The sequence below is a fragment of the Seriola lalandi genome, unplaced genomic scaffold, assembly GCF_002814215.2.
Source record: "Seriola lalandi dorsalis isolate HSWRI2012SDOR001 ecotype SW California unplaced genomic scaffold, Sedor1 jcf7180002054561, whole genome shotgun sequence".
In the NCBI taxonomy this organism is placed as follows: domain Eukaryota; kingdom Metazoa; phylum Chordata; class Actinopteri; order Carangiformes; family Carangidae; genus Seriola; species Seriola lalandi.
In genome coordinates, this window is record NW_019525114.1 from 84,441 (window position 1) to 112,229 (window position 27,789).

The 27,789-nt window shown below is 41.3% G+C and overlaps 1 protein-coding gene across 1 annotated transcript; it reads right to left on the reverse strand.

Moving 5' to 3' along the window:
* Positions 1–1,297: 1,297 nt before the first annotated feature.
* nisch (nischarin) lies at positions 1,298–26,390 on the reverse strand. The gene is made up of 28 exons (XM_087176561.1): positions 26,192–26,390; positions 24,895–24,978; positions 23,736–23,918; positions 22,255–22,303; positions 21,254–21,417; positions 21,040–21,135; positions 20,135–20,230; positions 19,885–20,037; positions 19,327–19,395; positions 18,666–18,851; positions 18,384–18,512; positions 17,885–17,998; positions 15,976–16,192; positions 14,053–14,171; positions 13,498–13,616; positions 12,318–12,593; positions 11,254–11,540; positions 10,225–10,436; positions 9,539–10,002; positions 8,734–8,918; positions 8,545–8,608; positions 7,807–7,945; positions 7,046–7,196; positions 6,526–6,645; positions 6,235–6,396; positions 5,741–5,913; positions 5,094–5,266; positions 1,298–3,217 (listed from the first exon to the last, which is right to left on the reverse strand). The coding sequence occupies exons 1-28, from the start codon at positions 26,270–26,272 to the stop codon at positions 2,890–2,892; spliced, it is 4,593 nt and encodes a 1,530-aa protein (XP_087032687.1). The 5' UTR covers positions 26,273–26,390; the 3' UTR covers positions 1,298–2,889.
* Positions 26,391–27,789: the final 1,399 nt, after the last annotated feature.

Consider the following 27,789-nt stretch of genomic DNA (forward strand, 5'->3'; position numbering starts at 1 on the left):
ATGCCGTTGCCGCAAAAAATATGTAAGCAATCTGCATCAACTCGAAAGTGCTGTGGTGGCTCATTTGGGGAACAAACACGTAACTTCAGATTTACCTGAAAATGCATGTCCACTGGTGCAGGTAAAATTTTCTCACACATTAGATACTGCTTAACAACCTGGGGACAAGCTAATAATAGCACACTAAAACCTATTGGATTATTATGCAAACACTAAATATCTTAGATAAGAAGCCTCAAGAGTATCACCAATGTAATATCCTAAAGAAGTAGAATCGTTTAAACTGGGAAAACATGATCAAATACAGCAGATCATTAAAATATGGCAAACAATATGGCTCCTCTTCATCTCCTCTGCTCTTTCATTACAACACATTTCTTCACTGAAGCAGAATCTCCACCAGAGGAGATCTTCTCCTCCTCAGGAGACAAAGTAGGTTCAAGACCGGGCCTGAATAATATAATAAAAAGCAGCTCTTTCTCCATTCCTTTCAAAGGACTGTTGATTGTAATCTTGATCACCGAGTGTAAATCTGAAATCTTTCAATCAGATACGATAGTGAAATTCTTTCTTAATTGAAAAGAGTACAAGCTGTTTACAAGCCACCTCAGCTGATGAGTGCTGGACCCTCAGTGGATTAATGTCCATTCATGTAGGACTTCAGGTCTGAGTCATTTTAAACTGGTAATTCAGTCATTCTCTGAGTCACACTGTTCCTCGAGGTCTTTTAAGATTAAATTCTGCTTTATTACAGCTCAGGTCTTATTTTGGTAGTTTTGTCTATTATTTCTATCAGTAACCCCTCACCAAGTTGCCTTTCGGCAGCACCTGAAGCAACACTGGCACCGACACAGAGCCTCATGCTGTTTTAATGCAGGGCTGTTTTCAGTCTAATGCTTATCACACACCAAAACAGGATTTTTCAACTCTAAGAATTTATCATGAAGGTAATTATTACAGAATAATGCAGATCAATTTAATAATAATTTATTATTAAAAGTCACTGCACCCCTATAAAAAAAAAAAATTTAAATTTTGAACCTTCATTTGTATTCTGTGAGTTGAATCTCACACCAATGGCAGACACCTGTTCAGACAGACTTTCCCAGCGACTGTGTCCATCATGGTGTCAGCTTAAGTTGAAATGACTCACATTTTGCTGGCCCCACAGTCAGACTGGTTTTCTAGCTTAAGCGCTGCATCAGCTGAACAGTGCGCCGTCTGCGGTTGAATCCTGCTGATTTTCGAAGATCCAAACCACTGTCGCTTAACCAAACAGGAATTATTGTTACATGGGGAGATTTCATTTTTACTTTAATTCAGTGGCGTTCCCCTTTAACAAGACAACAACATGTAACGTAAACAACACTGGTGAAGAGTGGGGAGGTCCAACAGTGGCTGGCTTCCCATTTGTCAACAGTAATGTACGAAGAACATGACAAACAAAACACAAAGAAAATATAAAAAATAATACTCAATGATAATACTAAATATGTCATTTCAGAGTTCATGTTGCAAATATCATCAGGTCCTTCATGTTTAGTACAAAATCATCTTCAGGATGGAAAACATGTCTGTCCCAAAGCAACAATTATATTCATATAATATTAATAAAAAGCTTTAGTATACAGTTCAGTAATACTGCTTCAATTACAATGTGCAAGGAATAAAATGTTCAGAAAGCAGATTGTGCTGAGCAGCAGTGTGTGTGTGTGTGTGTGTGTGTGTGTGTGTGTGTGTGTGTGTGTGTGTGTGTGTGTGTGTGTCTTAAAACAACAGTCCAACATTTTGGAAAATCCTCTTGTTACCTGGATTCAGACAGAACATGTACAAATGAAAATATGTTAAAGTGAGTTTTGGTTTTAAGATCAACTTTACATAAATAACAAAATGTTAACTCAAACATTTTTTTTTACACTTGTGATGGAGCCAGGCTTGCAGTTTTCTCTCCTGCTTCCAGTCTCTGTGCTAAGCTAGGCTTAACACACACAAGACAGAGAACGAGAGGATTTACCAGAAATGACAAACTGTTCATTTAAGGTAATGATGAATAAAATCAAGTAGAAACTCCTGTGGACTGTCTGCAGCGCCCCCTGCTGTGCAATACCAGTGTGTCTGTCTGTCTGTCTGTCTGTCAATCAAGTCAACCAATGAATAAGTAAATCTGCAACACTTTGCAAGGTGAGGTTGTGCCAAGAAATCCCATTATTTCAGTTTCTTGTGAGGTCACAGGTCCCTCCGACTGTCTGTAATGGCAGTCTGGTGTCCACTGGGTCCTGCTCACCAAAGAGCGTGTGAGCAGAGCCACGTCCCCTCCGAGCTTTAAGAAGTAAACCTAAAGGTGTCAGTATGCTTCAAACAAAGTGCTTGTTGGATCGTCCAACAGCATCTGAAACTACCTCCCACCACATCAAGACACATTTTTATAACTTTAACCAATTCACTATTGCACCCACGTTACGCAGTGACTGTCCAGGTGTGTGGACAGTAGGTGAGGTTGTAACTTCTGTCATTATGAATGTCTTCGTGGAGACACTGTCTGAAAAAGAGTGACTTTATCTCCGTTTGAATGATTCATGATGCTGAGACTAAAGACACCTCGACTTCATGTGTCGACATATGAACTAGTTCACGCTTGAAGTGAAGATCTTATTAAGTGAGGATGCCGAACAGAAACTTCATCAATAAAAGCTGAACCTGGCTGAACTTTAATCACGTGTGCTGACTGAAGCCTTCGTTTGAAGCATACTGAAGCCTTTAAACTAATCCAGCTCTGAATCCATGTGTAAATTATCCCAGTCAAATGATGACTCCACCCGCCAGTCAGCTCCCACCAACCAACAAGGGGCTGAAAAGTCACCCGTCTCTCCGTCATTCCCTGTCAACCAATCAGCCGGTGAGTTCCACAGGAAGCTCCCGGCTGCACAGCGCCTCCCACTGGCGAGCGAGGAGTGAGATCAACCTCTCTCTGCTGTCGGCTCCCGGGACGAAGACACACCACTGGACCTCACCCTCTGCGCCCCCGCTGGCTCCACCGCCTCTGGGCAGGACTTCCTCCCCTCCGGCGGCAAAGTGGTCCATGGTGAGGTGACAGAGCAGGTCAGGGCCGGGCAGGTCATCGAACACCAGGGTAAGAGCCTGAGGGTACGTCTGATAGCCCAACAGGACCCGGTCCAGGTCCCGGATCCTCCGAGCTTCACGCAGCTGGTACCGCTCCCTGCAGGACATGATGGCAAAGATGACGAGAAAAACGATGATGAGAGTGACTGAAACCATACTGTTAATGACCATCATGATAACCTGAAAGACGTCACTTCAGTCTCACACACAAGAATCCTACATTTCTTTGAGGAAAATGTTTATTTATCACATTTAATGTGTCAGAGACTCTCAACATGTTCCCAAAGACATTTAACGTGTATCAGACGTTCTATGGAAATCCATAACATTTCCCAGTTTCCAGACAGAAAGCCTGGGATAAAAAGTAAAAGCAAACCAATAGTTTGCTCATCTGCAATCAGATTTTCTTGGCAATCAATAAAAGCAGCCTAATAAAAGAAATTTAGACATTTTCTGCAGCTGGTAGAGGGAGCAAATCATTCTGCACCTGCTTGATCAGGCTCTGAACTTGTAGCTAGTGTAGAGTTGTGGTGTATAGAAAGTAACTTCCTTACTGCTGTTCATGGAGATATGCCTATAATTTGGATTAAAGAAGGTATTTGTAAGTTTAACTATTGCTACATAGCGAGCATTAGCATTACCAACTGTTTACCTGCCAGTTGCGAGTTCAGCATCAAATTTCGTTCCTTTACTCACCAAGAGCTGTCTCCAGCAGTGGGAAGCAACACCATTGTTCTAATGAAATTATCACGCTAACCATCTAGCCCCGGTCCGACTTGTCACTTTCTAATAGAGACTTAATGTAGCGCTGTTCACAGAGCGTGTTATGACCTCTTGTCTTATAAACACAACAATGGCTGAAGCTCTTGTCAAGCAACAATCACCACCACCACCTGCTCCCAGCAGAAAAAACAAATAGCCCCTTTATTGACTGGATCTGTATCAGCTGTATGAAGCTCAATCCGTTTCCAGTTATTTTTGGAATGTGCTCTGAAACACTGGAACAGTTTCTTCATGAACAACATTGTGAGTCAGGAAACTGCAGAGCAACAGAAACAAACAGACACCAGCGGTTTCAGTTAATGATCTCCACCATAAGGGAAGTAGGAGAGAGTGATGCAGCAGATGAGCTCTGCTTGCCTCTGGGCTGATAAAACTGTTTGCTGCTTCTGTTTCAGCAGCTTTTCTCTCAGGTGGATCTTTGAAGTGCTGCTGTTCATTAAAAACTGCCTTTAAGATTTACAATGTTTTGTTTATGAGGGAGATAAACAGAGACAAGTTTAAAACTGGGTCATATTTTCCTACTGTGATTCATAATGACTAATATACAACAGCACTACACCTGTAAATCGCTGCCAACCTCTGATGTGGTCAGTGATTCAAATAGATCTGGTTTTATTGCTCACGAACGGCTGTTTCCCCAGTTGGTAAAACAACTGAGCAAATCAGAGCTTTGCTGGTGGGATAAAGAATGTCATTGTCCTGTGCCACAGCCAGGAAATGGTTGCAAAAATGGCGACTACTGGAGATGAGATGTTTGCAGTTTGGTTTTTGATCTGCACCACAAATGCTCCTATAAACTAAACTCCTATAACTCCTATAAACAAAATTATGTAAATAGGAGATACACGTCAATCACTGTTGATTGGTCAGGGCAAAAATAACCCACCTTCACAAACAGAAAGCAACTCAGATGAACACAATGTCAGACTAATAATGAGAAATGAACAGATTTTAAAATAACAGTCTGTATAATCCACTGGAGCAGACGAGCAGAGACACGAGGGAACAGTTTGTTTTGTTTTTTTTAACTTGCTGCTGAATTATAGCTCTGCTACATTGAGGGGAGGCATCATGTTGATTAAGATTAATGTTTACTGTTTGTCGGCCTGGGACCAGTTCTGCTTCTAACTGACTCACGTGGCTTTGTAAAATGGTGGTGTCGGGGGGGGCAGGGGTTTATGTGTGCTCACCTGGAGGGAGGTTCTTTGGCAAAGTCGGGCAGAGGATAGCTGATGTAGTCCTCGTCCAGTAGGAACACATCGGTGCTGGTCAGGATCAGGGTCCTGGGCTGGAGCACAGGAGACGGGGCTGAGGTGGAGGAGGAGGGGCCTGAGAGGGCAGAGCCTTGGCTCGGGATCTGGACCTGGAGGAAAGGAACAAAAGGCAGGAAGAGAGAATAATTATTGTTTTACACATGAGTTTAAAACAACAAACCAAAAAAAATGCAAATTCCAAGCGTGGAAATTAGGGATGCCCAATTAATGGAAATATAATCAAAATCACAATATGGTCAAGTGCAATATCCAAATCGCAGGAGCTGCAGGAGCGCATTGTCAGCACCATAAGTGTTGTGGAACTACAGATGTAAAGGAACCAACAAAAATTACATCATCATTTTTTAATTTCCTGCAGCCCCAGTGGAAACAAAAAAGCAAGAAAAGAACAAGAAATCATCACTACACACAAATTCAATCAATTAAAGATACTTCTAACAACCTGAGCTGTAGCCGCAGACACTAAACAGCAGTACTGTGCAGACGGACTGTTGTTTGTCTAGAAATAGCTCCAGCACATTAACTCCCCTACAATCCCAAATTACAGAGAAAGAAATTCGGACCTGGAAAACCAGCAGGTACAGCAGGACATTAAAGGAGCGTGATGATGAAGACGCTGCGCTGGCCGGAGTCTTCCTCTCTGCCACGATGAAGGTCAGGTCTCCCATCTCCTCCTCACTGGGATAAATAAACTTCACCCTGCTGCTGTGGACCAGCTCGTAGTTCTGCATCTTACCTGCAGGAGGAGACAAATTCACATCTGTCACCTGATAAATCAGACAATTTGTTCTTACTGCGCACAGATGTAATCAGGGAGAAGAACAAATCCAAAGTTCAGGACAAAGACAAGTATATTTATTATTTATTAAACACAGTAGTAGCAGATGAATGGGAAAACATCCTTGTAGTGTCAAACTATATAAACAATATAATCATTCTGCACAGGGAAGTAACAACAGGCAAGAGGCACTTTTGAGAGGAAGGGACTTTAAGGTTGGATTTGATATGAAGAAGGATATTACATTTTGTCTGATTGACAGTGTGCCAGCACGGTTACCTGTGTTTGTGTTGGTGAACTGGGAGTAGAAGTCCTGATCTGACGGCTCTGGAGGAGGAAGCTGCTGCTGCAGACTGAGAGCTGACATCAGCTCCTGAAGAAAGACGCCCGTCCCATAACTGTCCCTGCTGAGACAGCACACGATGTGGTCGGCCGAACGGCCTGCAGAGAGAGGATCCATGGAGAGACAACGAGCTGACACAGAGTAATATCAACATTAAGCAGCAGTTCAATATTTAAAACTTGTATGACCTCTGCGGACACAGACAACGTGCGTGTGAATCCACTGACCTACGACCCTGAAGTACTGGTCGAACAGTCCCACGTTGACGGACAGCAGCTCAGACAGTCTGATGGAGAGACAGTAGCACTGACAGACGTCTGGATCTCCAGAGTCTGTTATCTCCAACACTGACGGACGGAGACAGACAGAGGGAGAGCGATAAAAGGAAGGAGAGATTTAACAAAACTGAAAGCCTACAGACACATTCATGATCCTCTGAGGCTGTGATGTTCACTACATGACAGGAAACAAACAGCTAAATAAAGACAAACACTGCTGTTCTATGATCTGTACCATTTTAGAGGTAAAAACAAAGTAAGGTTTGTTTATGTGTCCACTAGCTTAGCATTACTCTTCCTGATGTCCACTGGGAAAAATAACTACAATGTCATGTGATTATGTAAATCAAAAGTAAAGACTGTAGCAGCAGCAGAAGTTGTAAAGTAGCAGCGACTCCCATGACTTTATAAAATTTAAAGTGCAATCTTTTCTCACTGGGACTGAGCCAATCATGTCTGTTCTTCCTACCTGTGTGATGGCCGAGTGTGGAGGCGGAGTCCTCCAGCAAGAAGTAGATTGTATCAGTGGAGAGCAGCAGACAGCAGGTGAGCTCAGCCTCCGGAGACTTGTAGAGAACCACAGACAGCCACAAGACCTGTCTCACCTCCTCCGCCTCAGACTGATATAAGTGGCAATAACAGTAAAAGTTAAACTGGAATTTTTAAAAAGACAGCACAAGAACTGCAACGTTAAAAGATGTAGAGAAGATGGACAAATGAACAACTGTGTCCAAAATCAACTGAGAAAACCTGACTTCAGTCGTCTGACTGACAATTTCTCTCTCAAGATATCAAGGGCGGTGAGCATGTTATTATTATCAACTGAGAGAAATTTAATTGCCAACTATCTTGACGATCAGTTAAAGTTTTATGTTATTAAAAAGCTCTGGCTCCAGCTTTTTCTTTGCTGGTTTTCTGTCTCTATAAAAGCAAACGGACTCTTTGGGTTTGGACTCTGACATTTTAAGATAAATTTCTGACTGACACATTTTGCTATTTGCTGACATTCAAGAAAACAAAAAAATTAAAAATGAATTAAGAAAATAATCGGTAAATTAATTGTTAGTTGCAGCCCCACTAAAATTAAAGCCTTTAACAGCAGTTTACTTAGGAAAACAGTCAGCAGGTGATTTTACACTTAAATGAAATGCAGCATTTGATAATACAAAGACACACAGAGAGCACAGGCACATAACTGTGTGTGTGTGTGTGTGTGTGTGTGTGTCCTACCAGCGCTATGTATCTGTGGAAGAAGGCCAACAGCTGCTCTCCTCCGAACCCAGCCAGGAGCTTCAGTCCTGGGGAGAGACCCGGGATTAGGTGGGGGGACGGCTGGTTCTCTTCCAGCTGGAGACGGGAAGAGTCCCAGCTGAGGGGGAGAAGGAAGGAGGAGGAAGGAGAAGTGAAGAAAATATGACGTAAATATAAGAAACAACAGTTACAATTCCACAGTGAGAAGAAGATGACACGCTGTGCTCCCTGATGTTTGTTGACTGATGACGAAGACCCTGTAGTGCCCCCCTGAGGCCAATCAGCACGATTTTGAGAAAAACAAATTGGATCATGTGCTTACATTTCACCAAAATCTAATCAGCGTCGTCTGAGATGAGGCTGTGTATTTCTACTCGATTAATTATTCTCACAATGGAAGGCTGAGATATGTGGAAATGTTGGTTATGACACGGCATTCACACAGCTGGGATGGCGGATTCAGATATTGTTATTTGAGAGTTTAAAAACTTTAAAAAATATTAGTTTTTGTCACATTAAAAACATGAGATAAACACACATTTTTGAAAAGGATCCCTTGAATTAATTTTTCAAAGAATTGTGACCGTGACATTTTGTGAGCTGGACATTGTAAAGCCTTGATCAAAAAATAACTTTGACATTAGCACGTTGCTCACAAGAAGAATGTAAAAAAAAGTAATCTACGCTCAACTACACAGACGTGCTTCAGAGGTTTACCTGCTGGAGTTGTGTGCTTTCCTGGTACTGGTACAACAGCACTGGTCTCTGGATCTGCAACGCTCTGAGAACACAACAACAAGGAGGTGTCAGACAAAGTCGTAACACTGGGAGAAGAAACCAGAAGGGGTCAAACTAAATGACACAATCAACTGAAAGAGAGGCTGATGAGATCTGAGAGATCTTCACCTTGTGTATGTTCTCCTTGGTGTGGACAGGGCCTGCAGGGTTTGGGCAGGACCAACATCTTCAGCCCCTCCAGGGACGCTCTCCGTTGGCTCAGCTCCACCAAAAAGCAGCTCCTGTCCTGGGCCAGAGGGAAGAGCAGCAGCAGCCTCTGATTTCCCAGCAGCAGCTCCACAGCGTGACTCCTCCTGGACACAACATGTAAAAATACAGATAATGACAATATTCAAAAGCAGGGAAACTAAAGTAGAGAACAAACAATGTATGATGATCAATTTTACTGTTCTGTTTTACAAAGACATTGAATTAATATTAGTAATTTAAGATTTTTATCAATCAATAAAATGATACATTTTTAAGAACTGATGATACAATTGCATGTTAATGATGCCGATTTTAGGTTTATTTTATTATTTACATTAAAGTTTGCAGAAACTGAAACAAATAAAAACTGCAAATATTGAAGCAGGAGACAAACGAATTATGAAATTAAATATAATGATCTGATCTCCTGATGCGACCAATGCCTGATAATTCACTTATGTCAGTTAAATAACATTAAACATTAAATTATGAGAATTTATTCTGGGGAATTTAAATTTCTCTTTTTCTTTCAGGGGTAAAAAAAAAAATATGAACAGAATCCAAACTAAAAATAAGATACAAAATATATGTAATATCATACTATTTATCAATTTACCAAACCCGACATGGATACTTGTTACTGTTTTCCTTTATTTGCCCTGAAAGTTTGCTGCAGAGAGGCAAGTACTTCGATCATGCATTCATCCAGTCACAGCCTCTGTACCTGTGGTGGTGATTTGCTCCAGGGCAGGAGGTGTGACTGGATCTGTCCCCGACCTGAGGAGCTCTCTCCCTGGGGTGAAGCACCACGGAGCCGAGGGGCACGCGGACCAGCCTGCACCAGGAGGAGGAGGTGAGATGAAGGTCAGCGTTGCTCCTCTCTCTTTCAGCCAGCTCTCTGAAGTCCATCTTCAGCACCCAGAGGTGTCGGTGGGTGAGGAAGAGGAGAGGAGGGAGGCGGGGTTCTTCTTTCTGGGATAAGATGTCTAACAGGAGAGGGTGGGCGTCTGGGGCAGAGGAAGAGGAGGAGGAGGAGGAGGAGGAGGAGGAGGAGAAGGAGGGGAGGAGGTGGGCAGGGTAGCCTCCCTGGGCCCCCTGGCTCTCCTCCAGCTCCCAGGAGTTGATGAGTGAACGGGGGAGGAGCTGAGGAGTGTCTGAGGCCTTGGGGGCGGTATGAGAATCTGCTGCCTGGAAAAACAAGGGACAAGGTTTTTGTTTTCCAGGTGCTCACACAGTGTCAGACTGCAGCTCGATTTATGCTTCACGAATGTCTGCATCATTCTTCTTTCATCATTTTCACAATGTGCACTCTTATATGTTTCTTTATGGTATCTATATGTTAAAGCTCGGTTTGACCGAACTGTGTGAAATGACCCGTTCAGTGAGTTGGATCTTGTGCTGCTCTCTGACCTGGATCAGCGCCGTCAGCTCAGCCCTGGTCTGCCGGAGCTCCTCTGCCTCGGAGAAGATGTACCAGCGGGTTGGACCAGACTGGAGCCCGAAGGCGAGGCAGCAGTCAGGGAGCTCGCCTCGGGATGACAGCAGGAGCTGAGGGTAAGGCAGCAGGAGGTCCATCTGCAGGCCTGACAGCACCTCCCTCACAGGCGGACTCTGCTCCTGGTCTGAGGAGAACAGATCGCTCTTAACATTTCAGCTCGCAACAAAATGATTTGTCTATAATAATAATTATTATTATTGTTTTAGTTAGTATTGGTTCCATCTTCACGCAGCTGGTTTTGTTTCATCACATGAAACATTGTAGAAGCTCATCACATAAACTTTCAGTGGCCACCAAGTTGAATGTTTGTCTTGCTGTTGGTATTATTCTTGATTTGGCCACTTATAATCTTAGTATTAACCAGCAGCCATTCATTTTGACAGTGAGGCAAAGTTTCTTGTCTGGTTTGTTGAGCTTTGTGATGAAAAATAAAAGAGGAAGAAAAAACAGCAGAAATCAAGAAGTGGAAAAATAAATATCCTTGTATTGACAGTTCAGTTCATAATTTTAACTTAATCTGACCACTGTTATTTCTTCACTTCTTGGGAAAAGTTACTAGATTGAGACTGAAACGTCTCAAGTCCAGCTCTGTTTCACTTCCTGCTAGTGAACACAGTTCTGCATCAGGCCTGGTGATGCTTCTGTCTGTCAGATCTGTGTCTGTTTTGTCGAACACAGAACTTTGAAAAAAAGCCCAACAGTGTTAGAAAGGATGAATGTGTCTCAAATTTGCAGCAGCAGAACATTCAAGATTTTTTGTGAGGACGAAAAAAATAGAAAGGGTCTGACATGAACTTAGATTAATTAATTCAATCCAAGACAAGTAGCAAAACACAATTCACATAAACAAATATGAAAAGCAAGAGTAGCAACCACAGCTTCTGTATTTGTTTGCATGAAGTATAAAAAGAAAGATCAACTGAGGCTGACTGTGTGCTTACCTGCGTCCTGATTGGTCCGTGTGAAATCATCTGACAGGTACAGCAGCCCCAACAGGTGGTCTGTCAGCACCAGGCACATCTCCTTCTGCTCCACCTTCTCTTCTACCTGAAGGCAGTAGCACCACAGCACCCTGCTGACGTGCACCTCCTCCTCCTCAGACAGTTCCCCTTGGTGGCCACCAAGCTCCTCTGCAGGAGGAGCAGCGAGTGACGTAGAGGAGGAGCAGACCGACTCCTCCACCGTGTCATCCAGTCCCATCTCAAAGTATCCGTCCCTGGAGCCCGGACTGGATAAACAGGCATAAAGCAAGGGAATGAGTCATTCTTTTGTACTTGAAATAATTTCCTTTATGTTTATAAGCAAATGTCAGATGATTTATTACTTAATTAATTGTATATGATGGAGTACGTGACCTCCACCGTCTATAATAACAGTCATCTATAAAGTCCTTCTCTCATGGCTGCAACAGCTGCAGATATGTGGAAGTATTGGAAATGCTGCAACAGTCCTGGAATTGGAAGTTAAGGGGATTTCAGAAACTAGTTTGAATTTTAAAGGATCTCAGAAGTCATTGTAAATCCAAAAAACAGTGAGAACTTCACAGGATTTCAGAAACCAGTGTGAATTTTAGGATTTCAGAAACCAGTCAAAATCCCCAGCAGGAATGTCTGAATCTCAGAAACAAGTGGGACCTTTAGGGAATCTGAGAAAACCATTTGGAAACCCAAAAACCAGGTGGAACTCATGAGAATCACCTAAACCAAGGGACTTTTAGTGGATCCTAGAAACCAGTTTTAAGGGATCTCAGAAACCAGTCTGAATTTTAAGCCATCCCAGACCCCAGTGATCATTTTAAGGGCTGTAAGAAACCATAAGGAGTCCCAGAAATCAGTGTGATCTTAATTGGATCTGAGAAACTATTGGGAACCCAAAAACCAACAGGACCTTATGTGAATCACAGAAACCAGAGGGACTTTTAAGGGGATCTCAGAAACCAGTAAGATTGACTGAGAACTTTTGAGAAACCAAGAAAGCAGTGAGAGAGGGTTTCTGGTTGAATTACCTGGGACTGCCGACCTCGGTGCCCTCCACACGGAACTGAACCTCTCTGGATTCAGACCTCTTCTCCTCTTCCCTCTCCTCCTTTCCCTCCTCTTCCTGCTTTTTCTTTTTCTGCTCCCTCCAGGTGGCACTGAGACACTGGGAGAGCTGAGTAACGAAGTCTTTGTTAGAGGAGGAGAGGGAGAGCAGGTGAGAAGGAAGCAGAGGACACCAGGTGGCGCTGCACGTCAAACAGCTGGTTTCAACTGGTCGGGAGGAGGAAGAGGAGCAGACACAACTGGAGGACAGAGAGACAGAAACGGGGCTTTATCAAGGTTTTCCATTATGTCCTGAACACAGACAAAACACCTGTTTAAATATGACTTCATTACACTACATCATTCACTCACTTCAGTTATCCAATCAGCTCATTTTACTTTTATACACAGCCCTCCCATCTTTAACCAAATGTCCTGTTGTAAGTTAATAAACTCAATTAAACTGGTAGAAAAAAAAAAGCAGAACATGAGAGATTTGGGGGGTAACACAGTAACATCGTGTTAACTACGTTGACTTGTCGTGATGCTGTTCTCCTGTGGAGGGCAGCAGTGCCACCAGCTGGACACATGGTGAACTACACCTGCCTCCATCTTGACTTCCTGCAGGTCTTGTTACAGAGGCCTGAACGACAACACAGAGCTGCCTGAAAAACAGTCATGGAGAAACTACAGCTGCTGTACGAGTAGTACTGTATTATTAGTAGTACTTGTTGTAACAGTTACAGCTGTAGTAGTAAAACGAAATAGTAGCAGGTGGGGTTTTAGTTTTCTGATCTGCTCCTGTTTTAATTTGCAAACTTAATACTTCCTGTGTTAGTAAAATGTGCATTTCCACAGCACTGATTCCTTCAGTGCAACAAGTTATGTCATACTCTCCCCTCTACTGCTCTAAGGTGATATTATTAACACAAAAAATATCATTCACTCACTATTTTTGTTTTTACTGCTGTTAAAATATTGTCAGTGCTGAACAGGCTGAAACCCAACACTTCCTGTAAATATGTTTCACATTAAAAGCCATCGAGTGACTAGAAACATTGAAGTAGATTCACTGACGGTAAGATTAACATCAATCGCAAAAGCTTTGAAATAAAAGTGACTGGAATTGTTTATTATGCAAGTAACTTGTTTTTTGATACTGACCAGACAGTCGTGGCCGTAGTAGTAGTAGTAGTAGTAGTAGTAGTAGTTGTAGTGGTAGTAATACTTGTGGGAGCTCGACATTGTGTTTGTTCAGACATATTGACAGCAGGTTGTTGTCTCTGCAGATAAACACATGGAGCAACATTAGAACCCGGTGACTGTAAACAAACATCCAAACAAATTCTGCCTGCATCTGTACGCCCCTTACCTCAGCTGTACTTTACCACACTAACTTGCTTACAGTGACATTGTAATCATGCTTTAGCTGGTTATGTTGATGACATTTACCATGTTACTATGGCATGCTAACACTTGGTGAAATGCAAATTTGCCGATAAACGTCGACAAAATGTAGATCGTTAAAGAGGCTTCTTCTGTTCCGAAGCCTTTTGGATGAGAGGTGAAACGTCATCAAGCATCTACAACCAAGTCCATTTGCCCTTGATTCAACCCTTCTTGGAAACTGCCTCTCTCTTCCTAACTGATATCCCATTGGTTGTCGTGGTAACAGGCCCTCCCCCCACCCTGGTGTTTGATGTGTGCGTGTCTGACGACCTGGGTGGGTTCAGCAGACAGGAGGTGTGTGTTGGTGTTAAAGCTTTCAGGGGGAGGTGCAGCGTCCACAGGAGGGAGAACACTGGGGGGAACTGCGGCTTCTTCTCTGCTCATCACTTCTGCAACAGGAAACCAAACAGATCAGTGACGCTGACAAGAACATCTGCAGACACGGCAGAAAGTTGACTGATGTGACACTGCTCAGGGCTGATGTAGTTATTTTTGAAATGATTTGATTCTGTGCACAATAATTTCAGTATTTCACCCATTTTCCTGACAATGTTCTTCTTTGCCAGCATGAGACGCTGAATGTCTACACTGAAAAAAATATTACTTTTAAGTTTTTAATTAACTTTGATAAGAGAATAATGGGCCTAAAATTATAAACCTCCATGGCTGCTCCAAGCCTCTATAGAAAACACACTCACGCATTCATATAGATCATGTTCATCATGAACATTTTGACTGAATCAGACACAAATTTCAATTAAAAACAATTTGCATTCAGTTTTTACTCTATAGATTTAAACACACAGTACGCAGCCTGCACTAAGCCAGAACAAACATCATTAGTCAACAGTTTATCAAAAGGAGGTTAGTGAGCATCAGCAGGTTGTCACATGATCACCAAACATTAGTGAGTATCTGTCTCTGATTAATTATTCTCCTGTAACTGATCGACATTTTTAAAGTTATAGTAGTAGTAAAGAATCTGCAACATGAAACATAAAGCTGAGGACATCTCGGTTAGAGGATAAAACAAGACGTGCTCTATCAGGAGTGAAAGAAGAAGATTAGCTTCATCAGCCTCGTCTGGTATACACGTTGTGATTGTTTCCCACTGCAGCATTTGATTTCCTGTTTCTTAATTTAAGCATGAATCCCCAATGTTTACAGTTCCTGATGCAGTCATCTACCTAACTGGACTCACAGCAACACATAGCTGCAGTGGAAAAACACGTCTGTTATCTGCAATAATGCTAATCATCATTATCTGAAGAAAACATTAAGTTTCATTTTAAATCCACTGGACTGATCAAAGGCCGTTTATCTCAAATTAGAGAAAATCTTCACTGAAGGCAGCAACCAGACAAACTATGTTTTAATTTTTTACATTTCTGTTTCTAAACCTGTTCAATAAAAAAAGATACAACACGTAAGACAGACAGATGGAACTAGGCTAGTCAGTCTTTGTGCTAAGCTAGGCTAAACAGATATGCAGGGTTTCCTGGCCGCCTTCCCAAACATCATAAAAACACTTTAATAGAATAAAACATTAAACTTTAGTGATGAAGAGCAGAGGAACTATTTCACAACATAAAAGTTTTATATCTAATAAATGTGGTTAGTGAAATGTCAGATGTGTCAGAGTCTGGGAGGCTGACGGCCTCAACGGTAAACATTTAGTGACCAGGGATTGAACTCTATGTTTCAGTTTTACAAACAGAGAGAAAGAATTGGAGCGAAGACTTAAATTAGAGAGGGCTACAGCGGTTCATGAATAGCCAATTAATAAATAAGTTGTTCAACAGAAAATTTATTTAAAAAATCATTAATTAGAGGATTGAGGATAGAGGATTTGCGACGTCTGTGTTTTGTTTCAGTGTAAACTGAATGTCTTTGGGTTTTGAGCTGCTGGTTGAACAAAACGTCACTTCCGTCTCTGAGTAACTAAACACTAAACAACTGGCAGATTTGTCAGTAATGAAAATAATCGTCAGTTTGTTCTTGTTCCAATAGCTACTCCAGTGTTTGGGATTTATCCAGCTGCTGTTTTGGGAAATCGCCTGTTTCACATTCCAGACAAAGAGCAAGGGAACAGTTTCACACTTTCCTGTCTGGCTGCTGCCTTACAGCAAAAATAAAAACAACCGCCCACCATCCCTCCCTCAGCCCTGCACAGCCTGATACATACATGATTACCTTGGCTGGGGCAGGTAGCCTGCTGGGCCGGACAAGAAGAGGAGGAAGAGGAAGAGGAAGAGGAGGAAGAGGAGGAGGAGGAGGAGGAGGAGGAGGTGGTGGTGACAGCGGGAGGAGCAACAGCAGAGGAGCAGCAGGAGGAGGAGGAGGGGGGAGAGGAGGAGGAGGAGGAGAGGTGAGGAGGTGCAGCAGTAGACAACCTGGTCTCCTCACTGATCTGACGAGAGGACAGAGAGGAGGAAGCCTTCAGAGAGCTGCAGTCACCTACATCATCAAGCAGATCACATCCTAAACACCTGCAACCAGCAGCTCCATCAGCAGCAGAGCAACAGGCAGCCGCACTTTCTAAAGACATGTCAAAACTGATTTTCAGCCAATTTAAAAGACACAGACTGTTCCACTGAAACAAAAAGCCTCGGCTCAAGTTGTACAATCACATGCATCATCAAACTGTGAAGCTCAAGAGCTAAATCTGTTTGTTGTAAGTTTAAACACAACCTAATGAACCATGACAGGTTTCAGAGTTTTCTTTAAATCCATAAAAAAACATGAGTGGAGCTCGTTTCTGTTGTGAACCCCTGAAAACATCTGTGGACAGCTGTTTTCTCCTGCGACCTCATTAAGATTTGTGGCTCAGAAGATGTACAGTAAAACCACCAAGAATGACAAAGATCACTTTCCAACTGTCTGCCCAGTCTTCAAAATAAAAGCACTTACTGCTTAAAAGTTGGACCAACATGTGGCTTGACTGTTATTTAGAGCGCATGCTAGTCAAAGTAAATCAGATTAAAACACACAAGGCCTCAAAATAAGACAGGATTTATCTAAAACAAACTTCACTGATTGTGTGTGGATGCATTTAACACAATTTTGCAGGCTATGTTTAAACATTTTAAATACACACAGATTTCGATGATGAATTTCACAGATCAGTTTATATTTGGTTTCCAAGTCAGATTCCCAACCTCACACACCTAATCAGACATGTTTTCATGCCCATACTTGTTTGACTTATTGACTGTATTTTCATTACATATTAACTCTGCTGCTGATGTGCACAGTCTCTCTGATCTAAAAAGGTCTAATTATTGGTTTGGAGCTGACCCCAACAAACATGCATGTAGTTAGCACAGGTAGCCAATAAATCAGGACGCTCTGATGGTTTTAGTAACAGCTGATAAATCTTCAGGCTTCAGATATGTTAGTCACTAACTTGATATCAGAACCACTACTAGTCACCTGTAATTGGTAATTTTGTCCTGTGGTGATCTCTGATTGGTCTATGATCAGGTTAGGATTATAAAACCACTACAGCAGCTTTCAGGGTTAGTTAATCTGAAAGTTACGAGAATAGTCTACGACTAACAAAGATTAACATCCAACAGTGGTTGTGTACTGCTCATGAGAGTTCAAACGTTGAAGTCTTAGTAGCCAAATCAGTGCACAACATGAGTTCATTTCCTTTGACAGTGTCAGTGTTAAAATAAAATATTCAGTGCTGTCAAGTAAAATCCTCATAGCTCTGCTGTCCCACAGTCCTAAAAGAGATTCAAAAATGACTTATTTACACTGGAAATACGAACGAAAAATGAATCAATTAATTATCTAAACTCTTAACATATCTGAACTATTTAATAATCTTTAATGTGCAAACTGTCAATATAACTGACCATATCATCATGGTAACACTGACTAACACTGACCGCTTTTTCATTCTTCACTATTTAACCAGGTAAAAAGAGATGCAGCCACGGGGCAGCATCAAAATACTGATACAAAAATAATTATAAACAACAGACACAGTCACACACTACAAAACAGTATCAACAATATACAGTTAAAATGCAAAATAATCTAAAACATTTTTAAATAAATGAAGACAGGAGGCTTCAGCGTGACAAGAGTTTACCTTCTTGTCGCTGCTGCTCATCCTGTCTTTGACTTCTTTGGCTTTCTGAATGGCTTTCAACACTTCCACTGTGTCCAGCTCCTTCTCTGTCGTCACTTTACTGTCGAGACAAACCTGAAGCAGAGACAAGAGGATAAACAAACATCTGTCAACACATACACACAACTTTAGAATTAATAGCAATAACAGCATAAACATAAAGTAGCATAAACAGTTGTAGCAGTAGTATTATTACACTAATAATGAACATATACTAGTGATTTTAGTAGTAATATGAGTAGCTGCCATATTAGTGGCAGTAGTGGTATTTGCAGTTACAGTAATAGCAGCATTAGCAGCAAGTGTTGGTCATTTGTCTTTGCAGTCGTGATATTAGCAGTATTATATTAACAGTAGAGAGAAGTATTCTGTTGCTGGCTGTGTAACCCTGCTGCAGGAGTAGTAATAGTAATAAGAGTACAGTAGTAATGTGAACGATGTGGGGGTTTTGGTGGTGTACCTCTGCTGCGCGGTCTCCAAACTGGGCCAGGACTTTGGTTCTGTAGTCTGGGATGATGCACATGGGGTTACTGGACAGGTTGAGTTTCTCCAGACAGGGCAGCGAGCCGATGTTCCTGATCTCCTCCAACTGGAAACAGACACACACACACACACACTGGCTTTAAATTGAGGACTTATTACAAGAGCTCAACAGTTTTCTTTTTTTCTTGTGATGCAATTTTGTTTATGTATCTATGTCATTTGGACCACAGAACCATCAGGATATCCTTGGTACAGTTACCTGGGCCAGCTGGTTGTGGCTGAGGTCCAGGTTGACCAGAGAGTAGAGCTTGGTGAGGCCGGTCAGTCGGTCCAGCTGGTTGCCAGCCAGGCGAAGGGTTTTTATGTTGCCCAGACGGGTGTGAGCAGCTTCAAGGACCCGCAGGCTGTTATAGGACAGATCCACGTGGACCAGGTTGTACAGGTGCTGCAACCACAAAACAACCAGTTCTGTACTGTGCTTATAATGACAGACAACATATCTGTAAGGTTGTCTTTATTTTAACTGCAGGACCCGCTGCGTGTTGCAGCGGCTGAGTGCAAGTTTGACTGTGAAGTAAATACTGTGATGTTCTAACTACATTCACACTACGACATCTGTATGTACACTGTAATTCACAGGGTTGATTAATGAAAACATTGTCATGTCTCTCTTGTGTGTGTGTGTGTGTGTGTGTGTGTGTGTGTGTGTGTGTGTGTTCCTCAGAAAGTCTTGATCCCATCTCAAGTCTCTTTGATCATAAACTGGACAAAACAAGACGTCACTTCGGACTCATTGTGTATATTTCTTTTGTGTAAATTATTCAACAATAAATGTAACCATTAGTTGTAGCCCTAGAAATGATACTGACGGTGTGATGAGTTTACAGAGCTGATGCGTTCTTCATCACGCCGCCACATACCTGGAGGTTTTCCACCGAGGACAGCTGGTTGTAACTCAGATCCAGAAACTCCACCTTACGAATCAGTTTCTGCAACACAGAAAAATTCAGTGTCAGCGCACAGAGACTGATGGATGGAGCATAAACTTTTCTTTATTCCTTTATTCATATACCCAGCTGCAAAGACAGAGTGGGTGATATCAAGGACAGAGTGCGCTGACCTCCAGATGCAAGAACTAGATGAGTGCCGGCAGAGGAGCCAGCAAAGCTTTGTACTGAGTATTTATATTGACCATCATGTATTTTTTATTTTTGTCTAGACCGGTAGAGGGTTGAAATCTGAGGGTTGGAGGCTTCATATGTTTCCTTTCACTCCAGATATTGACTTGTTGTATCATTGTATTAAACACTGACAAAAATAAAACAAATATATAGATTTATTTCTGAGAGTGTGAGACAGACAAACTGGAGTCAGTCAGTATTTCTCCTGTGAAGAAAAAAATTAAATACCTGTGCTGACTTTTAAAACCATTACCGACCGAACTCATGCTGCAGTTTGTCTGTGGGTGTGTGTCTCACCACTGAGCTGTCGATGGTGCTGATGCAGTTGTGGCTCATGTCCAGCGTGGTCAGGTTTTTCCACGTGGGAATGACGGCGGTGACAGGACAGCCAGACTCCGCCCCCTCGGGTTCCCACTGTGAGAACTCGCTCGCCTCTGGGACAAGGACCGACTGGAGGACAGCGTACACATCACAATAAACAAATCAATATGCAACAGACAATACACTGCATAAACACGTATACTACAGTATTTAATCTCAACTTTACCATCATGGTTTCTGTGGAGCGGTGGATACTCATGGTCGCCAGACTCGACCTCAGAGATGACAAACCTTGAATCTGCTGAGAGTTGCACTCACTGACCTGAAGACAGACAGAAGCAGGTTTTATGATCTTCTGATACATCATGTCATTTAATTGCTGGTGATCACGTTTGTGTTAATATGATGACATGACTTTGTCTCGTCTATATCAACCACTACGCAGACAGAGAAGACATGACATGCATCTCGAGTCTGTAGCCAGACTTGAACCAGGAACAGTGTTTATTAGTATGTATAAGTAGTAGGTTATGTGTCCTAGATCACTTTCCCGCCCCATGTGTTCTTTGTTTTTGCTGCTCTGTCTACAGCTGACGAAGCAGGAGCTATAACATCAATGTAAAGTATTAAAGATTAAAGTGCGTTTCCATCAGCCTATCACATGTTTTCTTTATCTATTAAGCAACTTCTTCACCTCAGTCGAGCTGAAAAACATTTTCTACAATCATCACACTGAAACAAATCAAACAACTCTAGAATACACCTTAAGTATGTTTTCAGTTCTCAAGATTTTATCTGGGGGCATGAGAATCCAAAATGAGAAGTTATCATATCAGCTATATTGAAACATCCAATTTTACTTAACCCTGACTTGACATGACAATCAACGCCAGTAGAGCTTTTCTCTGTGTTCATACAAAAATGAAATTAACCACAACCAACACCTGCAAGAAACACAGGTTGTTGTGACATCACAAAGTTTCCAGCACTGTTTTGCAAATATGCACAAATGAATTAACCGGGCACTAAACTGGGATAATAGTCTGGAATAAATGGATAAAATGTGGGAAGACCTTGTGTTAATTAGCCATCATCAAACATGAGTTTTGTTGAGGACAAACAGACAGTTACCTCAATTTGCAGCAATGATTTGAAAACAGACAGGTCGAAGGGGAGACTGCTCTCCAGGATGTTACTGGTTCCTACTGGACCTCTGGTGCCAGAGATCTGACCAACAGAGACAAAACCAGTGAGAAAGTTTAACACCTCTGCTGCTGTAAGGGACTTCAGGAGAAAACAATAAACTGTACGATGTGGGTTTGAGCTAAATAAAGAGGTGTGTGACCTTGAGGTATCGCAGCCTGCAGGTGAAGTCGAGGATGTGCCCAAGGTCGGTTTTGGCATCTCCGTTACAGCAGGTCGGTTTGGCCAGACGGAGCTGCTGGGAGACGGAGTAAAGCTGCAGAGGACGCAGAGAAAACACCTCGCCAACCTGCAGCAACTGCTCACCTGCAGCACACACACAGACAAACACACAAACAAACAAAGACACAACACATCTCAACATTTCACATTTTTGCAGAGTAGTCAGTTAAGTTTTCACGACTGGTGTTGCTACAAACCAGATGTTTAAAACACCTGCAACAGTTTTTCTATATAGTAGTCAAGTTATATTTGTATAAACATGAAGTGTAGGCGACCAAGGAGAAATTAAATTTTAACAGTTATTTAGAGGAAACTACTCACACCGTAACACTATTCAGCTGCAACAGATAATAAGCTATTAAAACTAGTATCTAAATGTTTTCTGTGCAACCCAAAAAACAAAAAGTGCTGAGTCTAATATGGAGAAATTAAACTTAACAGCTGTTTCTATAGACAGCTGTTTCACACCATGTCATTGTGCAAGCAAGGAGTCAACTCAGTTTTAGTGATTTTTGGAGGAAAACCAGCCATTTGACTGTCTACCACAATAACACCCAAAAGATGTCAATTGATATGTGTTGTCCCTGATGAATAAATGAAGTGCCAGATCATTCTAGGTTACAGACTAGGTCTATAACTATAATGAATCTGTTCATTCTTTTTGATTAATCAATAAATCTTTATAATGGTAATGTCCATCACAATTTCCCCGAGGCCAAGGAGTGTTGTGCCAGAACGCTCTGGCACACTTCGCTTAGTCGGTGTTTCATAACAGTTATCAGTAAGAGCTTCAGTGAGAGAGCCTCTGCAGCTACACAGGGAGGAGACACACCACTCCACTGAAGCAGCTTCATTCATTTTTAACAGTTCTCGAAACACTACATGAGGGAAAACAGGTCAAAGGTCAGAGGTGAAGCTAACCTTTATGGAACAACTCCTCAGCCAGTGCTGCTGTGATGCCGTTAATTTCCTGAAAGAGACAAACAGTCTGTTAAAACCTGGATTCACTTCAAAATAAAAGTTACGTTTGTAGACTAAATTAAATCATCTAATTTCTTATCTGCTCAACAAACAGATGATCGTGGTTTCAACTCTTTACTCTTCGTCGCCTTTCTTGACAAATGTTTTGCAATACACTGTTTTTGAAGATTGCTTCATCCAAGAAAAACAAATCAAAACTTCTGACTGTGTTTGAAAAGTTAGATGGTTGATAATTAACCAGATTACTTATCTGGATAACGTGACATTAACCTGGATTACTTAAACCACAAGAGCAGGGTCCAGAGCAACACCTGCAGAGGCCTGAACCTCACCTCAGACAGTGAACCAATTCCACTGTTTTTTTCAAAGAGGTTATAGTTATATGGCGAGACAGCATTAATGCAGCTGAATAATAAACATCCAGATCTTAATCGTCCAGGACTGTCATGTGTTGATCATTTCACATCACATGAGAAGGGGCTTTCCCTCGGCTGTTTAATCTGCAGAATTCTGAGGACTCAGACAACATTGGTCTGTTGTTCTGTCTTCGTCATGTGATCACAGTCACTGATCATCACAAAGCCGAACCGAACTGGAGCAGTGCTTCTCATCAGAGGGAATAATCATCATTTACTCACAATACAAGCATAGAATTGTTCCTTCATTTACACTTAATCCTATGAGATGATCCTATGACTGTTTTCTGCTGCTCAGCCAGTGTTGACATGATCACCGTGTTGCACCACAACCCTGAGTTGAGACACAACTGAGGCAACTGAAATGAAAAAGCTTTTACTGTAGTAAAGACTGTTTTACAGTATTTAGCAAAAGAGAGCATCCTCTGTCCGACAGTCCAAAACATAAAAGATATTCAGTTACCAATTATATTAACAACACAATAGAAGCAAATCATCCCACTGGGGAAGCAGTCACCAACGAATGGTTTGCATTTTTGCTTTTATAAAGGAATATAGCTTCATAGGAGAACCACATTAAAGTAATAAAGTGGCCTTTTAAAAGGGGTACTCCAGGAATTTATCATTGTGCTTCAACAAAGTTAGGAGACTCACACGAGACAGATTTCAAAAAAGACGGTTGTGTCAACAGTTTGAGGAAGGCTCTTTCCTGTTTCAACATGATATTAACCTCGTACACAAAACCAGGACTTGAAAGAAACGGTTTTCCTAGTTTGTTGTTGAAGAACTGGTCTGCACAAAGCCCTGACCTCAGCTTTGGATTCACATGTTCAACCGTCACATCTGGCTGCTTGCTGTCTATTTGCTGGCTGCAGTATGCGAGCATATACTCAAGCACATGCCATTATGACTGAGGTACCAGTAGAGTGAGTACAGGTGTAGTACTAGAATGATAACAGTACATGTTCTGAGGTTATAGGTAATAACAGCCTCAGGCGTACTCACATAGAGGTGAAAGTGTAGGAAGCAGGCGAGCGACGAGGGCGTGGCCTGTGGGAACTGCTGCAGCAGCGTCTGCAGGTAGAGCTCCAGCTCCTTCTGCCGCCGCTCCACCAAGCTCTTCGAGTTCTTTCCTAAAATTTTCTTAGGAGGAAGCAGCCGTCGGTCAACCTTCTTCTCTGCAGTCAGCTGGAGGGAAACACACATCGGGATAAAACTAACAATTAGTTTCATAATTACTTGATCGTCAATTAGATAGATAAATGGAATATCCCTGGATTCTGAACTGTTGGTCAGACAAAACAACAGCCCTTGGGCTCAGGGAAATTGTGATGGGCATTACCATTCTAAAGATTTATTGATTAATCAAAAAGAATAATAGTTATAGACCTAGTCTGGTCTCTCCATTTCTGTCTTTGGGAAGTACAAACCCACAGATGTTTTTCTCAGCAGTCTGAAACACTTGTTTTCTGTTCTGTTTCACTTGTGAACTCAAACTCCTGCTGTCGTCATTTCTATGTTTTAGCACAGTAAATACAAATCATAGCTTCTTTACACTTTTACAAAACCATTTCTCAGATTGAAAATCAATCACAGTCCACATTTAGTAAACATTTTTTTGGTCTAAATTATTCAACAATGTACTCCAACAGTGAATTTCAGATATTGATGTAATGCATTGTGGTGCTATGCTGTGTCGAGACATACAATGAACAATATATCAGTGGCTAATGTATTATCCTGTGATGAATGAGAAATATGAATTATTAACTAGTGTTCCGATAATGGAACTTCAGCCAATAATTATGTCCAGTCACATGGAGCCTTTTCTTACAACAGCTGTGGGGGTGAATTAACACCAAGATCGAGAAGAAAAGAGCCACACTTACAGTAACTAAAAATTGTTTGCAATGGTTGTATTAAGAGTAGGAAAAAAATCAGAAAGGTTAACCTTTATTTATTACATTTTTGCAACTGCAAAACACACAATCATTGCTATTGGCCCTTAACTCTAAAAATCTAATACTTTGTATTTGAATACATTTGATTATTAATGTTTAGCGCTCTGCAGCATTAAAAAACTTGACACTCTCAATCCTCAGTCGGTAAGAAACACTATTTCATTCAGCACCAAACTGAACTCAAAACAAGAATGGTCTCTCACCTTCTCGTGGAGGTCGTGGAAGTCACTGTAGCGGTGCTTCACAGTCCATCTGTGCTCTCCATCCATCACCTCGATGATGTAAACCTGAAACACCAAAGCAGGACACACAGTGATTACAATCTGACTGAATTAAACACTGCTGTGATCCAGCTGGTTTTTGAGATGCAATGGATTAAATAATAAATGTTCATGGCATTATTTTTTTAAAGTATAGAAGGTAAAGTTTTCCAGTGGACCATTTTAAGCCAACAATAATTTACTTCAAATTGATTTAAATAGTAATATTTTTCTTAAAGGTGTGTTCAGACTCAGTGTGAAGCAAATTTAAATGGCAGCATGATGGAATAAATCGAGTAGATGCAAATTTCCCCTGGGGGTCACGTGCGACCATGAAGGATGAAAATTCACACTTATCCCAAAGCTTTAGAGAGACAGAGAGAGAAACTGGTGGAAAATAAGGAAGTTGGATTTGTTGTAAGGTTCAGAGATCAATCAGAGTCTGAACTGCAACACAGACACACATCAGCTGTCTGGGGCGAATAATTAAGACTGCAAAAACCTTTCAGTTTGCTTTGTCTTCAGTCTTGATGACAACTGCAACACATTTGGTCCATAGTTAGACCGACTTGAGATGCAACGTTTTTGATTATGTTGATGCAAACGGCAAATTTAACTGCCAAATCAGATAAACTAGAGAGTCGACATCACTGAATACTTTATTCTATTTTCTAATGGGTGTGGCCCAACATAAAACTGATTTCGTAAACTGACTAAGAATTGATTGATAAATAAAAACTCAACATCCCAAACACTTTTCTTGCCAGAAAATTGCTTCCAAGCGACTTGGTTTAACTTATGGTCAGAAAATAAGTGGAGCTGTGGGGCTCCGCGATCATGATTTTTTATCAGCAGTGTCGGTGGTTACTGTCTGTCAGACCTAACAGTAAAGAGTATTACACCATAAAGACATCAAGTATAATTCCTGACAGAGAAATACAAGCCGCAGTGGTCTGTGAGGTCTGCTGACTTCAGAGGACACGATGTGATCACTCTGAAACTGTTTGAGACAGTTAACACGGCAGTTAGCCGTTAGCTTGTTAGTCCTGTCCTTCTTTTTAGTCCAGCATAAGGAGGATAAAGACACGGGGGGTAGCATAAAACAGAAGTATAATGACTAAACAATTTGTATTTATTGACAGGGTAACTTGCTCGACAATAACTCGCTGTCACTTGAACAGACCCAAGGCTAAACTAGCTACAAGCTAAGCTAACTGACGTTAAACCGAACATAGCTTACAGTGTAGTTTTCCACCAGCTCCGACCCGACAACACACACTTTTCTCTCCGACACCTCCGCTGGAAAAGGGGCGGACTCCATCTTGAGATCGTGGCAAACAAATATGATCTGTTATTTAGTGCAAAAACGTCTAACTAAAACGGGTTTGGAGGATGTGCAGCCTTTGCCCTCAGTTAGCCGCCTCCCGACGCCATGTTTGTTGTGATCCTGAACCGAAGCAGCTGACTTACATTCAAAGAAACTTTATTTACAGTCGCTCCGTGACAGTTACTTCAACACTTTTTATTTTCATTAAAATCAGTTTTGAATGTTGAACATTTATCAAACATACGAACATTGCATGAACAATCCGACTAAGTAATTAAAATAAAGGCCAATTTAAACGGAATCAAGGAATAAAACGACAGACTTTCGACGATCTTTCAAATATCTATTTATTATTTAACAGCAGCTCAGTAACAGCGGTGACAGTGGCAAACAAAGATGTAACATGAGGTCATAGACTTGATATCTTGCCATCTGACAGCAGTAGTCCATAATTCTTTGAGAATATCATGAAGACAGATAAGTAGGCTACATCAGAAATATCACACATTCTTCTTAATAGGCACTGAATGGGCATAAAATATGGTTAACCGTTGAGTTGAGAGTTTTTCATTTGACACGTCCAGTAGAACTAATTGTCCTTTTCGGCGTTATTACTTACTAGCCTACATAAAAATGCGTTTTAAATAGTAAAACTACAACTTTTTTGCATATGAGCTCTTATATTAAGACTGTATCCTCATCAAAGAGCAAATTAAGCTGTGAAGACATATAAGCTGTGTCAGTCATTTCCATCTTTATGTAATTTATATTTTATGATTTTAATTTATTAATTTACTCTTATTTTGTTTTTTGATAATAAGTGTTTTACCCAAAAATAACCGATTGCCTAATATGTGATTTGATAATATGTTTTTTTTAATAGTTGTCACTTATAAATAACATTAAAAGAGACGACTTTGTCCAGCTGTATGCCGAATAAATTCAACTTGCTCCGGCAACTAATATTAGCAGGATTATGACCTTGTTGATGCTGGTGATGATTTCTTGGATCAAAATAGGCAGTGCATAGTGTACTGTATGTGTCATTAGCAAGGTTATTAGCTGATGTAATCATCTTCTACTCTGTTCTTAAGTTGATTCAGAACTCCATTACAATGATAAATCAAATTAAATTCCATTTTCACAATAAATGCATTCAGCTTTCTGAACTCACTATGTCTTGGACTGTTTACTGCCAGTTTATGTTGCATTTAATGATAGACTAACGGTAAGGATCTAAGTATAGCAAGGCAGTCTATTCTAATCCATCCAACTATGCAGGATGGACTGAACATGGACCCACCTCCTTCTATTCTAACTATTCTGTGTGTTACATATCACAGCCACATGGGGTCAGTTGTGCAGCTGCAAACTTAAAGACTTGTTATGGTCTTTCATGATCTGTGATTTTTTGAACATAATTGAACTTCATTAATGTAAATATATTTGAACTGATCCTAATTGCAAGGCAGCTGTGCTGGTGGTAGCTATGGATATAAGAACTAGTTTTA